Source organism: Bombina bombina, chromosome 1 (assembly GCF_027579735.1).
Source record: "Bombina bombina isolate aBomBom1 chromosome 1, aBomBom1.pri, whole genome shotgun sequence".
NCBI classification, from domain to species: Eukaryota; Metazoa; Chordata; class Amphibia; order Anura; family Bombinatoridae; genus Bombina; species Bombina bombina.
The window spans coordinates 614,001,355-614,019,624 of NC_069499.1; the positions used below are offsets into that span (position 1 = coordinate 614,001,355).

An 18,270-nucleotide genomic window follows, 5' to 3' on the forward strand; every position below is an offset into this window, starting at 1 on the left:
TGGGCTGGGGCGCGGTCTGGGGATCCCTGAAAGCTCAGGGTCTTTGGTCTCGGGAAGAATCTCTTCTACCGATAAATATTCTGGAACTGAGAGCGATATTCAATGCTCTCAAGGCTTGGCCTCAGCTAGCGAGGGCCAAGTTCATACGGTTTCAATCAGACAACATGACGACTGTTGCGTACATCAACCATCAGGGGGGAACAAGGAGTTCCCTGGCGATGGAAGAAGTGACCAGAATCATTCAATGGGCGGAGACTCGCTCCTGCCACCTGTCTGCAATCCACATCCCAGGAGTGGAAAATTGGGAAGCGGATTTTCTGAGTCGTCAGACATTGCATCCGGGGGAGTGGGAACTCCATCCGGATATCTTTGCCCAAATCACTCAACTGTGGGGCATTCCAGACATGGATCTGATGGCCTCTCGTCAGAACTTCAAGGTTCCTTGCTACGGGTCCAGATCCAGGGATCCCAAGGCGACTCTAGTAGATGCACTAGTAGCACCTTGGACCTTCAAACTAGCCTATGTATTCCCGCCGTTTCCTCTCATCCCCAGGCTGGTAGCCAGGATCAATCAGGAGAGGGCGTCGGTGATCTTGATAGCTCCTGCGTGGCCACGCAGGACTTGGTATGCAGATCTGGTGAATATGTCATCGGCTCCACCATGGAAGCTACCTTTGAGACGAGACCTTCTTGTTCAAGGTCCGTTCGAACATCCGAATCTGGTCCCACTCCAGCTGACTGCTTGGAGATTGAACGCTTGATCTTATCAAAGCGAGGGTTCTCAGATTCTGTTATTGATACTCTTGTTCAGGCCAGAAAGCCTGTAACTAGAAAAATTTACCACAAAATTTGGAAAAAATATATCTGTTGGTGTGAATCTAAAGGATTCCCTTGGGACAAGGTTAAGATTCCTAAGAGTCTATCCTTCCTTCGAGAAGGATTGGAAAAAGGATTATCTGCAAGTTCCTTGATGGGACAGATTTCTGCCTTGTCTGTGTTACTTCACAAAAAGCTGGCAGCTGTGCCAGATGTTCAAGCCTTTGTTCAGGCTCTGGTTAGAATCAAGCCTGTTTACAAACCTTTGACTCCTCCTTGGAGTCTCAACTTAGTTCTTTCAGTTCTTCAGGGGGTTCCGTTTGAACCCTTACATTCCGTTGATATTAAGTTATTATCTTGGAAAGTTTTGTTTTTGGTTGCAATTTCTTCTGCTAGAAGAGTTTCAGAATTATCTGCTCTGCAGTGTTCTCCTCCTTATCTGGTGTTCCATGCAGATAAGGTGGTTTTACGTACTAACCTGGTTTTCTTCCAAAAGTTGTTTCTAACAAAAACATTAACCAGGAGATAGTCGTGCCTTTTCTGTGTCCGAAACCAGTTTCGAAGAAGGAACGTTTGTTGCACAATTTGGATGTTGTTCGCGCTCTAAAATTCTATTTAGATGCTACAAAGGATTTTAGACTAACATCTTCCTTGTTTGTTGTTTATTCTGGTAAAAGGAGAGGTCAAAAAGCAACTTCTACCTCTCTCTCTTTTTGGATTAAAAGCATCATCAGATTGGCTTACGAGACTGCCGGACGGCAGCCTCCTGAAAGGATCACAGCTCCTTCCACTAGGGCTGTGGCTTCCACATGGGCCTTCAAGAACGAGGCTTCTGTTGATCAGATATGTAGGGCAGCGACTTGGTCTTCACTGCACACTTTTACCAAATTTTACAAGTTTGATACTTTTGCTTCTTCTGAGGCTATTTTTGGGAGAAAGGTTTTGCAAGCCGTGGTGCCTTCCATTTAGGTGACCTGATTTGCTCCCTCCCTTCATCCGTGTCCTAAAGCTTTGGTATTGGTTCCCACAAGTAAGGATGACGCCGTGGACCGGACACACCTATGTTGGAGAAAACAGAATTTATGTTTACTTGATAAATTACTTTCTCCACGGGTGTGTCGGGCCCACGGCCCGCCCTGGTTTTTTAATCAGGTCTGATAATTTATTTTCTTTAACTACAGTCACCACGGTATCATATGGTTTCTCCTATGCAAATATTCCTCCTTAACGTCGGTCGAATGACTGGGGTAGGCGGAGCCTAGGAGGGATCATGTGACCAGCTTTGCTGGGCTCTTTGCCATTTCCTGTTGGGGAAGAGAATATCCCACAAGTAAGGATGACGCCGTGGACCGGACACACCGTTGGAGAAAGTAATTTATCAGGTAAACATAAATTCTGTTTTTAATGTATCCCTCCCTCTCTAGTGACTCTTGCGTGGAGTTCCACATCTTGGGTATTGATATCCCATACCTCACTAGCTCATGGACTCTTATCAATTACATGAAAGAAAACATAATTTATGTAAGAACTTACCTGATAAATTAATTTCTTTCATATTGGCAAGAGTCCATGAGACCCACCCTGTTTTTGGTGGTTATGATTTTTTGTATAAAGCACAATTATATTTCCAGTTCCTTTGTTGATGCTTTTTACTCCTTTCTTATCACCCCACTACTTGGCTATTCATTAAACTGAATTGTGGGTGTGGTGAGGGGTGTATTTATAGGCATTTTGAGGTTTGGGAAACTTTGCGCCTCCTGGTAGGATTGTATATCCCATATGTCACTAGCTCATGGACTCTTGCCAATATGAAAGAAATTAATTTATCAGGTAAGTTCTTACATAAATTATGTTTTCTTTCATGGTGGTGAGAGTCTATGAGACCTCATCTATATGATTTTTTGGGGTTCGTTTTTTTCTTCACATGCTCCTTTTATGGCTCTTATTTCTTTTTCCTACCTCAATTTGCTTGGCATTACACTAGACTGAGGTATGTGTGAGGGGTTTTATAGAGCTCTTGGAGTTTGGTAAACTTTGCCACCTCCTAGTGGTAGAGAAGAGTAATTTCCAAGAGTAATGGATCGTGTACCTTGGCTCACAGCACTACTGTCTCACTACTGTCTCTCTGCCAAGGCAAGCCAAGCCAAGCTTCACGACTCCAGGATCTGGAGTTCACACATTTTTATAACTTTCATTTTCTCATAGGACAGCAGCCATCAGTCTAGTCTCAATCTTAGCATAGTGATGTGTTGGGAGAAATGCAGCAGTATAGGAGCAGCTCATCAGCTCCAGCTTATTGATGTGCCTACTTATCGAGGACAGGTTCTCTACAGATCCAAGGGAGATGGCTGGATGGAGGAGATACCTATTCAACAGCAATAAAACTTCAGTGCTACTGCAGGACATGTAGAAGCAATGCCCCTGGGAGAGCTGTAAAGGTTATGGTGAGCTTGAATCTCTCCAGCCTAGTAACGGAGGAGGCAGATCACAAACAAGCTGTGGACTCAGTCACTCCTGAGAGTCCCATATTTCTCCGTTAAATAGCCACTGACCATTAAGCAGCGCGGCTGGCCTAGGGCCGTGGTCTGTATGGTGGTAGGTGGTAAAGAAGTGGACTGTGGGAGACAATTATAGGGGTTAAAATCCTTGAAATTTAGATGCTGGCCCAATTCTTAAGGAGCTATGGGAGCTCAGGTGCCTGAGACAATCAAGTCGTGATGTAAAGCACTTACTCCAGAGGCTCGGTGCTCAGTCAGATGCACTAATTTAGCTGCACATGCCCAGATCATTAAAAAGGCTATATATTTGTTTTCTTTATGTAGCCGGGTGCAGAGACCCTTTTACCATTGCGGTATGTGAGGTCCCATGGGTGAGGTCTCCTGATAGAGCCAGGAGTTGTTACTGCCCATACCTTGCTCTTTAAAAGACACGTTGAGAGTGGCGACTACCGACCTGGTTACAACCCTAATGCTTCCCTGGCTGGCACCCTGGTTTGCCGGCCCGAGAAGAACAGCCCTGCATAAACCATTCTTGCAAATAAACATGACCTGATACGCAGCACATGTTCACTGTGTTGTACTTTATAAATGATTCACTGAAACATAGTGCAATATTCTGAATGCTTAGTAAATCTTTGTAAAAGGATAATGTAGCAATTATGATTTGTTTGCTGTTATACTGTAGCATCTGCAAGGAAGACATTCTGGTTGTGTATGGGCAGGTATAAATGAGCTATTGCACTAATTAAATAATTGTGGTATTCAGTTATGTCAGGCTTCTAGAACACATGCCTTTTTATACTGTGCATAATTATATATTTTCCTGGCAATTGTTAAATTTAAAATACCTTTTTAGTAGCTAAATTAAAATGTTAGTTGAATTTTAATGAATAAATGCAAGTCCCCTCACAGTCTCTGTATTATATATTTTTCAGTGTTATGTATTCTATATATTTTTTTTATTTCTCATTAATTTTTGGGGTTATATTCTGCCTTCAGCTTTCTAAATTTTTGTTTCTTACTGTGTCTTTATTATGTCACCCACAATAGGGGAGCAGACTGGGACACACAGATATATGGACAGCCTGGTGTTACAGTTCAAGATCTCCTGGTTGAGCTGTATGGTAAAGTGGGAGCTTCCCGGCAGTGGGCACTCATCCGATGCATCTCAGGAGTTCTGAAAAAGAAAGTGGAGGCGCTGGATGAGGTGAAAGCAGCCCCAACAGTCTAGCACATCCTGTAGATACCCTGAGATTTCAATTCAACCACTCATGCACACAATTTACAGTCTCATCCATCCTTCCATGCATATTCAGAACTTACCCACTTTACACCTCTCCAACTGTAGTCTTATAATATTTAATTCCCAACAAGCCACACATCCCTAGGAGTATCTACAGCTTTCATCAATCTCAGATATACTGTACACTCACCCAACCCAATGGATACCAGAAAGATTCTCCCAACTTCAGATATATCCTATATGCTCCCTCAAGCTCAAGGAAGCTGTACAGTGTCTACCATCCCATGGATGCCCTACAGTCTGCCCCAACCTCAGACACATCCCATAGGCAACCTCATGCTTTGCCTCATCTTTCAGGTTTCCGCACACTCAGTGAACCTCAGCTCTAGTTCAAACATTCCTAAACTGAATATTAATAGTCACTACACTCTACAAGATCCCCATCTTCTCTGCCCTTCAGCCATCCTGACAATCCTGCCCCCTCGCCTTTTAGCACCTTCACTCCTATCCTCACCATACTAGCTCCCTCATCCTTTAGGAATCAATGCAGACTCCCCATTCTTCCAGCATAGGTGGCCAATGGTTGGCTGTCAATATTCTCGCCTATCAGTGTGACTTTTGAACTACCAAAATCACTAGTGAAGCCTGAGACCCAATTGTATCCCCATTCCAAAGATTAAGATACATACATATTTGCACAATACACAGACACTCCCTTTACCCAGTAAAACACGCAGACTCCCTCAGCTGCATATCTTGCTGTTTGCCTTCTCTGTCAGTAATTGCAAAGTGTGTATTGTATCTTGCTTAGGCCTGTACCGACCTACTGTCCCATCAGAAGCAGCTAACAGTAGGAATGCCGCCAGAGCCACGGGAGAAGACCATAACTGCGTGAGTCTTTCTCATTACCTCATTTCTGTATTCTGTAGAAGTACATGATAATTGTGGATCAGATTGGAACTATATTTCTTTTACAAGATATGACGAGTCCACGGATTTCATCCTTACTTATCAGATTAAATCTCCTGTTAGCAGGAAGTGGCAAAGAGCACCACAGCAGAGCTGTATATATAGCTCCTCCCTTCCCTCCCAATCCAGTCATTCTCTTTGCCTGTGTTAGTGATAGGAAGAGGTAAAGTGAGGTGTTAGTTTAGATTGTTCAATCAAGAAGTTTTTTTGTTTTAAAATGGTGCCAGTGAGTACTATTTTCCTCAGGGAGAAATAGTCTGTCAGTAACTTCCCAAGAGGAGTGGAGACATTTTATTTTCTGCCCTGATGTTGATGATCTTAGCAAAACATTCTCTAAGATCCTGCTGGTTCCCACAGAGCGGTTGAAGGTAGTGTACAGAAACATCTTCAGTGTGGAGAACCGTGTCATGCTACAAGCAGCATTAAGGTATGTTCAGTCATTTGTTTCTGGGAGACTTGGTATCAGAACAGGCTGACATTATTCCCTATCTGGGAAGGAGTAATCAGTAGACACTATGTGTAAAATGGTGGAACTGAAATTCCTGTTTGATATTGATGACTATGTTTTTATATGGGTATTCAATATGGGCAAGACGCTGGGAGATGCGGTTTCTTGTTATATAGCTACAACGGACCTGAGTATAGAACGACTACAGTTTTTCATAACTTTCGTTTTTTATTGTGCACACATGGCTTACAATTTATACTGGGAACGACATGTTACTTTGCTTCCCATGCAGTGTTTGAGACGGCTCGTGTTACGCCGTTTTTTTTTTTTAAATTTTGGCAGCCACCAGTGGGTACTACAGCAGAGTGCTAATTGAGCATGGGAAATGTTATTACAAGGAGTAAAGTATTAGCATTTGAGAGGATTTCTGAGTGTGCACTAAACCACTATGCACAGTGTGAGACAGACTTGGCACTTTGTTTGTAGAGTGTGTGCCTGAGTCAGACGGCTTTCATTTGCAGAGGAGGTAGGAATTACTTAGCAAATGTTTTTTATTTCATTGTGCAATTTAAGATTGTAACTTCAGTGTGGTAGTAGTTGTATGGTGGGGCCAGCGGTCCATAAAAACACACTTTTTTAGCAGCAATGTATTTATGATTATTTAACAATGCTGTAGAAATTCTATATTTAAAACCATGCAGAAATGTTTCCTCCTCAATACACAAATGATATATATTACATTCCAGTTTACTGCCCCTTTATGCAAGGACTTTCCAGATACAAGGGGGCATTTTATCTAAGATTCTTACATCTGCATAACATGTTATACTCTCAGACTAAGATTGCTCAGTGTTGGAAATGAGACAGGTTAACTTAAAACTGTTCAGTTTACTCTACAGGTGAATTAATTTTGAAATGCATACCAGCAAGTTTAAATCCTGCATTTAACCAGATCTAATGGTATGAGTACCACAGCTTATGGTTCCCCCAAGACCATATAGAGTACAGCATTTTCAAAATCCACAAGTACAGCTAACAGATGGGAACATTTGTACACTATATTTGAAGTGGTGCTCTTGGTTGGGGAAAATGGGGAAAATATCAAACAAACATATGTCAACCTTTTAAAAGTACTTTTCTTCATCTAGCCATCTACCCAGATCATTAATGTACAATTTTGAATTCACAGAATTATTTTTGTTTGCACATTTACAAATATGATTCTTTAAAAAGTGATCTCTTAATTTCTGCATTTTCTTTATCATGCATGTCACACACTGTTGATTTAGGGGATGCAAGGTGCATACATGTTTCCTCCTGTGAGTGTTTCTGTGGGTGTCTGTGTTTATGTCTTTGTGCTTTGGTTTGTGTCTCTATGAGTGTGTATGTATTTTTTTCTGTTGGTATCTCTGTGAGGGTGTGTGCGTATGTCTTTGTGCATTTTCTGTGGATGTATGTGAGGGTGTGTGCATATGTCTTTGAGCTTTTTCTATGGGTGTCTCTGTGAGGGTGGGCGTGTGTTTGTCTTTGTGTATTTTCTCTGGATGCCTCTGTGAGGGTGGGTGTGTATGTCTGTGTTTTCTGAGGATGTCTCTGTGAGGGTGTGTGTGTGTGTGTGTATGTATGTCTGTGTTTTCTGTGGATGTCTCTGTGAGGGTGTGTATTTTCTGTGGGTGTTTCTGTGAGGGTGTGTGTATGTCTTTTTGTGTTTTCTGTGGATGTCTAAGTGAGGGTGTGTATGTATGTCTTTCTGTGTTTTCTATGGGTGTCTCTGTGTGTGTGTATGTCTTTGTGTGTTTTCTGAGGCTGTTTCTGTTGGTGTTTCCTTGGGTGTATGTGCAAGTTTAAGTTTGTGTGTGTGTCCATTGTCTGTTCCTTTTTAGGACATTTTGACCTTACTACTGATTATTCACATTTTTCTACAGACTTTGAGACTAATGAGACCTTTCTGGAAGTCACCAATCTGCCATTTAACCTTTAAATTATTGTTTAGGCAGTTCAGGGCCCTTCCTTTCAGCCACTGCATGCTGTTGTCATCATTTGGTTGGCCTCTTCCTTTACAAAAAGATCATCAGAACTCCATATTTTGTTTTCTTATTCTCCTTTTTTTTACAAAACTGTAGTGTACCTCATTACTTGTCAGGTCAATGTAAACAAGTGCTGAGTGTCTGGGTGTATGTGTCTGAGTTTCTTTGCGTGTTTGCTAGAGTCTCTATATGTGAATCCTTATGTGTGAGTGTGTGTGTGTGTGTTTCAGTGTATGTTACTACCTTTACAACATTTCCAAGTTTAAATAGACACTATTATATAGAATAAAGTGCATATACGTTTTAGTCACTTGGTCAAAAATTGCACATGTCAAAGGAGAGGGGGGGGGGGGCCCTGATCAATGGTTAAGTCAGGGGCCCCAAAATTTCTAGTGGCGGCCCTGCTGATAAAGGTGATATAAAGTGTTATATAGCATATCCAAACAAGCTGTGCAATATTATTTAGCTAAATTTGACATATTAGGACATTTTCTATTGCTGCAAACATTGTTTTTTGAGATAACAGAAAAATTATTGCGCTTTTATTATTTAAAGTCGCAGTACAATTTTTGAGTATGTTTTTTTACTTCAGAGGTCAATAAATAAAGTTAAGAACGACTATTATTGCTATTGCTAGTCTGTTTACCATGTCTGAACTTGAGGAATCTACTTGTTCTATGTGTTTAGATGCCAGTGTGGAACCCCCTCTTACTTTTTGTCCCTAATGTACTGAAAGAGCCTTACAATGTAAAGAGCAAATTTTCTTTAAGGAAAGTGTGCCGAAGGATGATTCTCAGTCTGATGAGAATCAGGGTATTCCGCTAAATTCTCCCCAAGCGTCAGAACCTTTAACAACCACCCAAGCGACGCCGAGTTCTTCAACCGCGTCTACTTAATTTACTCTGCAGGATATGGCTGCAGTTATGTCATCTACCCTTACAGAGGTTTTATCTAAGTTGCCAGTGTTACAGGGCAAACGCAGCAGGGCAGAAGTCAATGTGAATACTGCGACTTCTGATGCTTTGTTGGCTATTTCCGATGTACCCTCACAGGGATCTGAATTGGGGGTCAGGGAACTTCTGTCTGAGGGGGAACTTTCCAATTCGGGAAGTGTGTTACCTCAACGGGAAGTGTGTTACCTCAAACGGATTCGGCTGTCATGTCCTTTAGATTTAAGCTTGAACACCTCCGCCTGTTGCTTCGGGAGGTTTTAGCGACTCTGGATGATTGTGTCTCTATTGTGATACCACCAGAGAAATTGTGTAAGATGGACAAATACTTAGGTGCCTGCTTACTCTGATGTTTTTCTGGTTCCTAAGAGAATCTCAGAAATTATTACGCAGGAATGGGAAAGACCTGGTATCCCGTTCTCACCTTCTCCTAATTTTAAGAAAATGTATCCCATATCTGACACTGTTCGGGACTCTTGGCAAACAGTCCCTAAGGTGGAGGGAGCTATATCTACCCAGGCTAAGCGTACAACTATTCCTATTGAGGACAGTTGTGCTTTTAAAGATCCTATGGATAAGAAATTGGAGGGTCTTCTAAAGAAGTTGTTTATTCATCAGGGTTTCCTTTTACAAGCGACGGCCTGCATTGTACCAGTTACCACTGTGGCGGCCTTCTGGTTTGATGCCTTAGAAGAGTCTCTAAGACTGAGACTCCTTTAGAGGATATTTTAGATAGAATTAAGGCTCTTAATCTGGCTAATTCTTTTGTTACAGATGCCGCCTTTCAGATTGCCAAATTGGCGGCTAAGAATGCCGGATTTGCCATTTTGGCGCGTAGAGCGTTATGGTTAAAATCTTGGTCTGCTGATGTGTCATCTAAGTCAAAGCTTTTGGCTATTCCTTTCAAAGGAAAAACCTTATTCGGGCCTGACTTGAAAGAAATCATTTCTGACATTACAGGAGGTAAGGGTCTTCTCCTACCTCAGGATAGAACTGCTAAACTGAGGGATAAACAAAATAATTTTCGTTCCTTTCGGAATTTTAAAGGAGTCCCCTCTTCTTTCTCTTCTTCCACCAAGCAGGAAGGGAATTTGGCTCAGGCCAAGTCCGTCTGGAGACCCAACCAGGCTTGGAACAAGGGTAAACAACCCAAGAAGCCCGCTGCTGCTCCCAAGACAGCATGAAGGGGTGGCCCCCGATCAGGGACCGGATCTAGTAGGGGGCAGACTTTTTCTATTTGCCCAGGCTTGGGTAAGAGATGTGCAGGATCCTTGGACACTGGAAATCGTGTCCCAAGGATATCAGCTACAATTCAAAAATTCCCTCCCAAGGGGGAGGTTTCTTCTTTCACGATTGTCTGTAGACCAGATAAAAAGAGAGGCGTTCTTACGTAATTTGTCCTGTTCCAAGACTGGAACAAGGACAGGGGTTTTACTCAAATCTTTTTGTGGTCCCCAAAAAAATAGGGTACGTTTCGACCCATTTTAGATCTAAAAAGTCTAAACAAGTTTCTCAGAGTCCCATCCTTCAAGATGGAGGCTATTCGAACAATTCTGCCATTGATCCAGGAGGGTCAGTATATGACTGCCGTGGACTTGAAGGATGCATATTTTCATATTCCTATCTACAAGGATCATCAACAGTTCCTAAGGTTTGCCTTTCTAGACAAACATTTTCAGTTTGCAGCTCTTCCCTTCGGGTTGGCCACAGCACCCAGGATCTTCATGAAGGTTCTAGGGTCACTTCTGGCGGTTCTCAGGCCGCGGGGCATTGCAGTGGTGCCTTATCTGGACTATATTCTGATCCAGGCGTCGTCTTACCATCTGACAAAGTCTCATACAGACATGGTTCTGTCCTTTCTGAGGACTCACGGGTGGAAGGTGAATCTAGAAAAGAGTTCCTTAATTCCACTGACAAGGGTTCCCTTCTTGGGAACTCTAATAGATTCCATATCTATGAAAATTTTCTTGACGGAGGTCAGAAAGTTAAAGATTCTGAATTCATGCCGAGCTCTTCAGTCCAATCCTCGGCCATCAGTGGCTCAGTGCATGGAGGTAATTGGATTGATGGTGGCGGCAATGGACATCATTCCGTTTGCTCGTTTTCATCTCAGACCACTACAACTGAGCATGCTCAGGCAGTGGAATGGAGATTATGCAAATTTGTCTCCTCAGATCTGGATCAGGAGACAAGAGACTCTCTTCTTTGGTGGTTGTCGCCGGATCATCTGTCCCAAGGGACGTGCTTCCACAGACCCTTATGGGTGATAGTGACAACGGACGACAGTCTACTAGGTTGGCGTGCAGTCTGGAATTCCCTGAAGGCTCAGGGTGTGTGGACTCAGTCGGAGTCTCTACTTCCAATCAATATTCTGGAATTGAGAGCAATATTCAATGCGCTTCAGGTGTGGCCTCAGTTTGCTTCGGCCAACTTCATCCGCTTTCAGTCGGACAACATCACGACTGTGGCTTACATAAATCATCAGGGAGGAACAAGGATTCCCTTAGCGATGACAGAAGTATCCAAGATAATTCGGTGGGCGGAGGCTCACTCTTGTTATCTGTCAGCAATCTACATCCCAGGAGTGGACAACTGGGAAGCGGACTTTTTAAGCAGACGGACGTTTCATCCAGGGGAGTGGGAGCTCCATCTGGAAGCCTTTGCCACTCTGATTCTCAGATGGGGCAGACCGGAATTGGATCTGATGGCGTCTCGGCAGAATGCCAAGCTTCCAAGATATGGATTCAGGTCAAGGGATCCTCAGGCCAAACTGATAGATGCCTTGGCAGTGCCTTGGTCGTTCCACCTAGCGTATGTGTTTCCACCGTTTGCTCTCCTGCCCCGGGTGATTGCACGGATCAAACAGGAGAGAGCTTCAGTAATTCTAGTCGCGCCTGCGTGGCCTCGCAGGACTTGGTATTCCGATCTGGTGGACATGTCCTCTCTGTCGCTGTGGAAGCTTCCATTGAGGCAGGAACTTCTCATTCAGGGACCCTTCCAACATCCGAATCTAGTTTCTCTGCAGCTGACTGCTTGGAGATTGAACGCTTGATTTTATCTAAGCGGGGGTTCTCTGATTCAGTCATTGATACTTTGATTCAGGCACGTAAGCCTGTCACTAGAAAGATCTACCATAAGATATGGCGTAAATATCTTTGCTGGTGTGAATCCAAGGGCTACTCATGGAGTAGAGTTAGGATTCCCAGGATTTTATCCTTTCTCCAAGAAAGATTGGAGAAGGGGTTATCAGCAAGTTCCTTAAAGGGACAAATTTCTGCTTTGTCGATTTTACTACACAAGCGTTTGGCAGATGTTCCAGATGTTCAGTCTTTTTGTCAGGCTTTGACTAGAATCAAGCCTGTGTTTAGACCAATTGCTCCACCCTGGAGTTTGAATTTAGTTTTTAATGTTCTTCAAGGGGTTCCGTTTGAACCCATGCATTCCCTAGATATTAAGTTGTTATCTTGGAAGGTTTTATTTTTGGTTTCTATTTCTTCTGCTCGTAGAGTTTCCGAGCTTTCTGCGTTACAATGTGACTTGCCTTATCTTATTTTCCATTCTGATAAGGTGGTTTTACGTACCAAACCTGATTTCCTTCCTAAGGTTGTTTCTAATAAGAATATTAATCAGGAAATTGTTGTTCCTTCCTTGTGGCCTAATCCTTCTTCTAAGAAGGAGCGTCTGTTACATAATTTGGACGTGGTCCATGCCCTGAAGTTTTACTTGCAGGCAACTAAGGAATTCCGTCAATCATCTTCATTATTCATTGACTTTTCTGGAAAGCATAGGGGCCAGAAGGCTACGGCTACCTCTCTCTTTTTGGCTGAAGAGTATCATCCGTCTGGCATATGAGACCGCTGGACAGCAGCCTCCTGAAAGAATTACGGCTCATTCTACTAGGGCTGTGGCTTCCTCATGGGCTTTTAAAAACGATGCTTCTGTTGAACATATTTGCAAGGCTGCAACTTGGTCGTCTCTTCATACTTTTTCCAAATTTTACAAATACTTGCTTATTCTGAGGCTGGTTTTGGGAGACAGGTTCTTCAAGCAGTGGTGCCTTCTGTTTAGGTTCCTGTCTTGTCCCTCCCTTTCATCCGTGTCCTATAGCTTTGGTATTGTATCCCATAAGTAAGGATGAAATCTGTGGACTCGTCATATCTTGTAAAAGAAAAGGAAATTTATGCTTACCTGATAAATTTTGTTTCTTTTACAATATGACGAGTCCATGGCCCACCCTGTCATTTCTAGGACAGGTATTTATTTTTGTTAAACTTCAGTCACCTCTGCACCTTTGGCTTTTCCTTTCTCTTCCTAACTTCGGTCGAATGACTGGATTGGGAGGGAAGGGAGGAGCTATATATATATAGCTCTGCTGTGGTGCTCTTTGCCACTTCCTGCTAACAGGAGATTTAATCCCATAAGTAAGGATGAAATCCGTGGACTCGTCATATTGTAAAAGAAACAAATTTATCAGGTAAGCATAAATTTCCTTTTTGTTCAAAAGGTTTTTGGTATGTTCCATTCTTCAGTGGGAACAAACTAAGTCTCCCTCTTTGGTGTCATACTGCCCATTTGCTCCTTCATATAGTGCTCATGTGCCATACTGTTGGTGAAAGACAGACTCAAGACACCTTAGGTCTATTAAAACAAAAAAGTCTGCACAGTGTTCTACTATACAAATATTTATTGAAAAATATTAAAAGCAGCAATGAAAAAGAATCAATCCATATCGGGTTAGAAAAAAGGGCTGATTGGTTTCGCTCCTACATAGACCTTACTAATAGACCTCATGTTAGGTCTAGTGTCTGTGCCATGCAGGCTGTGAAACACTGAATCCATGTCCTACAGCTCTCCCATCTGTGTGATTGTGTGTAGAGACACAGGCCTTGGTCTTTACTGTTCGCTGCAAAGATCTGGTTATCAAACTTGTTTTCATCTTTCAGGCCTCTTCCTTATGACAAGCTAATTCGTTTGATTGATGAGGCTAGCGAGCAGAACATGACAATATCCATCATCACACAGGTGAGCCACCCAGTGCTGACTATAGGATCAGTTTTGTTTACTTAAAGGCAGTCAACTCTAAAATTTGTATTGTTTAAAGAGATAGATAATCCCTTTATTACCCATTCCCCAGTCTTGCACAGCCGACAGGGTTATATAAATATAGCTTTAACCCTTGTAATTACCTTGTATCTAAGCCTCTTTTTACAGCCCCCTGATGGCATGGCTATTTATTTATTATCTATTGACTTGCATTTTAGCTAATTAGTGCAGTGTAAGACACACCTCCACGGGAGAGAGCACAATGTTATCTATATGGACCGCATGGACACTTTATTAAATATGCAGAAATAGGATTTTCCATGCTTCCCTCTACTTAACTGCAAAGGGCTCCAATGCACTTATATATGTGTGTACATATGTATTTATGTGTTTGTGTATGTATTTCTGTAAATACATATATACTGATATAAATACGTGTGTGTATGTATATATATATATATATATATATATATATATACACATCTATCATATATATACATACATATACACTTTTAAAGATGTATATGTATGTATCTCAATGTTATAGCCCTTTGCTTCTAAGAAAAAAAAAATCTCATATCTTTGAGCCCTTAAAAATTTTGTGTGCAACATTTTTAAAAATAATTTTTCGTTTTTTAATGACACAGTGAGTCCACGGATCATCATAATTACTGTTGTGATTATCACTCCTGGCCAGCAGGAGGAGGCAAGAGCACCACAGCAAAGCTGATAAATATCACTTCCCTACCCACAAACCCAAGTCATTCTCTTTGCCTATGCAAGGAGGTGGTAAAGTTTTAGGTGTCTGAAGATTCTTCAATCAAGAGTTTATTTTTTTAAAGCAGAGCAGGTTGTTCTATGTTTTTTTTTAGGGTCTAGCTGTGGTCCACGTCAGTCTCTTCAGTAGAGCTGTGGTAGCTTTTAAGCATTTGGAAACTGGTGGGGTTTAATTCTCACTGTGCCTTCCATATTTGATGCTGCCCTATCCGGAAAGCCTAATTAGGTTTAGTCAGTCTTTCGTTTGTGTTCCACGGGTCTATGGGGGGAGGATGCCTTCTCATATCTGTGAGCTGCCGGACAGATTGGAGTCAGGTAAGTGCCTGTTTTTAATTCTTTGTAGCAAAGAAGGTTTATGCCACTTTTCTGTTTATGGGGACCGTAAATCCTATGTGGGATTTTTATTTGGCAGTGTTTGGGGCACTGGGAGACACTATGTAAAGGAGAGGCTCTGTGTTTGTTGCAGCGGTGTTTGCTGCGTGTGTTCCTGGCTTTTTATCTTGTAAGATGTATCGAGTCCATGGATTCATCCTTACTTGTGGGATATTCTCCTTCCCTACAGGAAGTGGCAGAGAGAGCACCCACAGCAGAGCTGTCTATATAGCTCCTCCCTTAGCTCCACCCCCCAGTCATTCTCTCTGCCTGCTTAACTTCTAGGAAGGGCAAAGAGCTGTGTGGTGACAAAAATGTTAGGTTTTTATTTTCTCAAGCAAAAGTTTATTATTTTAAATGGTACCGGTGTGTACTATTTACCCTCTGGCAGAAAAGGGATGAAGATTTCTGCAAGGAGGATGATGATCTTAGCACTTTGTAACTAAGATCCACTGCTGTTCTCAAGGGCTGAAGAGTACTGGAAAACTTCAGTTGGGGGAACGGTTTCCAGGCTAAGCAGGCTAAGCTGCATATGAGGTATGTTCAGTCTATATTTTTCTAGACAGACTGTGTTAATTCTAGAAAAGGCTGGCAATATCCCCATGAGGGAAGGCTAAGCTGTATTCAGACACTTTGATAGGAATTTCAGCTTGCTTGAAGGGCTCATTAGTTACTGGTGACACTGTTAGGAAAAAACGTTTTTTATTCAGTGAAAATTTATAACGTTTTTTGAAGGGACTAAAGGGGTCATTGTGGCTTGTTTTTGAGTTTTGTAACTCACATGGTTAAGAGAAACTCTGGTGTTTCTCTGATAGGCCTCAAAACATCGAGTAAGGTGGGAGGGGCCTATTTTTGCGCCTCAGTTGCGCAGTTTCTTTTCCTCTGAGACATCTAACTGCTTCTCCTGAGGTTCCTGTTGTGTTTGAGGGCTGTAAAAGAAGTTTTTTCCCCCACAAATCGTTCTGAAGGGCAGGTAGGAGCCACAGCAGAGCTGTGGCAAGGTGCTGAAAGTCTTTTTTACCGGTTTTGACGTTTTTTCAATCGGGTTTTGCCATTAAGGGGTTAATTGTTTATTTGCATAGCTGTGCAAAGTCACTAAGCTTTTATGATGCTACTGTAAAAATTTCGTTAAGTTTACTGCTTTTTTTACACTGTTTTGCAGAATTTGTGCAGCTTTTTTTTTCTTAAAGGCACAGTACCGTTTTATTTCTTAGTGTTATTTACTTTGATTACAGTGTTTTCCAAGCTTGCTTGTTACATTACTAGCCTGTTTAACATGTCTGACACCAAGGAAAATCCTTGTTCAATATGTTTGGAAGCCATTGTGGAAACCCCTCTTAGAATGTGTCCCAATTGTACTGATATGTCTATAAACTATAAAGAACATATATTAGCACTTAAAAATAGAGCAATAGATGATTCTCAAGTAAATGAGGGTTCGCCATCTAGCTCTCCCCAAGTGTCACAACCAGTAACGCCCGCACAAGTGACGCCAAGTACCTCTAGTGCATCAAATTTTTTTACTTTACAAGACATGGCCACAGTTATGAGTACAACCCTCACAGAGGTTTTATCTAAACTGCCTGGTTTACAAGGAAATCGGGACAGCTCTGGGTTTAGGATAAATGCTGAGCCGTCTGACGCTTTAATAGCCGTATCTGATATGCCCTCACAATGCTCTGAAGTAGGGGTGAGGGATTTGTTATCTGAGGGAGAAATTTCTGATTCAGGGAAGACTCTTCCTCAGACAGATTCTGATATGACGGCCTTTAAATTTAAGCTTGAACACCTCCGCTTATTGCTCAGGGAGGTATTAGCGACTCTAGATGATTGTGACCCTATAGTGGTTCCAGAAAAATTGTGTAAAATGGATAAATACTTAGAGGTTCCTGTTTACACTGATGTTTTTCCAGTCACTAAGAGGATTGTGAATATTACGAAGTAGTGGGATAGACCAGGTATTCCATTTTCTCCCCCTCCTGTTTTTAAGAAATGTTTCCCATATCTGACACCATGCGGGACTCGTGGCAGACAGTTCCTAAGGTGGAGGGAGCTATTTCTACTCTGTTTAAGCATACAACTATACCTATCGAAGACAGTTGTGCTTTCAAAGATCCTATGGATAAAAAATTAGAGGGTCTCCTGAAGAAAATTTTTGTTCATCAGGGTTTTTCTCTCCAACCTATTGCGTGCACTGTTCCTGTAACTACTGCAGCTGCTTTCTGGTTTGAGGCTCTAGAAGAGGCTCTTCAGATGGAGACTCCATTAGAGGAGATTATGGACAGAATCAAGGCCCTTAAGTTGGCTAATTCTTTTATTACAGATGCCGCATTTCAACTGGCTAAATTAGTGGCAAAGAATTCAGGTTTTCCCATTTTAGCACGCAGGGCGTTATGGCTTAAGTCCTGGTCTGCTGATGTGTCATCTAAATCTAAACTTTTAAACATCCCTTTCAAAGGAAAGACCCTATTCGGGCCTGAACTGAAAGAGATTATTTCAGACATCACTGGAGGGAAAGGTCATGCCCTTCCTCAGGATAGATCAAATAAGATGAGGACCAAACAAAATAATTTTCGTTCCTTTTGGAACTTTAAGAGTGGTTCCGTTTCAGCTTCTTCTGCTGCAAAGCAAGAGAGGAATTTTGCCCAATCCAAGTCAGTCTGGAGACCTAGCCAGGCTTGGAACAAGGGTAAACAGGCCAAGAAGCCTGCAGCTGCCTCTAAGACAGCATGAAGGGGTAGCCCCTGATCCGGGACCGGATCTAGTAGGGGGCAGACTCTCTCTCTCTTCACTCAGGCTTGGGCAAGAGATGTTCACGATCCCTGGGCTTTAGAAATTGTGTCCCAGGGATATCTTCTGGAATTCAAAGACTCCCTTCCAAGGGGGAGATTTCATATTTCTCGATTGTCTGTAAACCAGACAAAGAGAGAGGCGTTCTTACGCTGTGTAGAAGATCTACATACCATGGGGGTGATCTGCCCAGTCCCAACAGGGGCTAGGGTTCTACTCAAACCTGTTTGTGGTTCCCAAAAAAGAGGGAACTTTCAGACCAATCTTGGATCTCAAAATTCTAAACAAGTTCCTCAAAGTTCCATCATTCAAGATGGAGACCATTCGGACTATTCTG

At 42.3% G+C, this 18,270-nt stretch overlaps 1 protein-coding gene across 5 annotated transcripts in view; it reads left to right on the forward strand.

Moving 5' to 3' along the window:
- The window catches only part of PHKA1 (phosphorylase kinase regulatory subunit alpha 1), a 473,866-nt gene that overhangs the window by 311,048 nt on the left and 144,548 nt on the right, over positions 1–18,270 (forward strand). For all 5 annotated transcript variants that reach the window (XM_053698997.1, XM_053698999.1, XM_053699000.1 and 2 more), the window contains exons 23-25: positions 4,365–4,521; positions 5,369–5,448; positions 13,895–13,973. In XM_053698997.1, the coding sequence (XP_053554972.1) occupies positions 4,365–4,521; positions 5,369–5,448; positions 13,895–13,973 (316 nt within the window). The remainder of the gene's footprint in view (positions 1–4,364; positions 4,522–5,368; positions 5,449–13,894; positions 13,974–18,270) is intronic.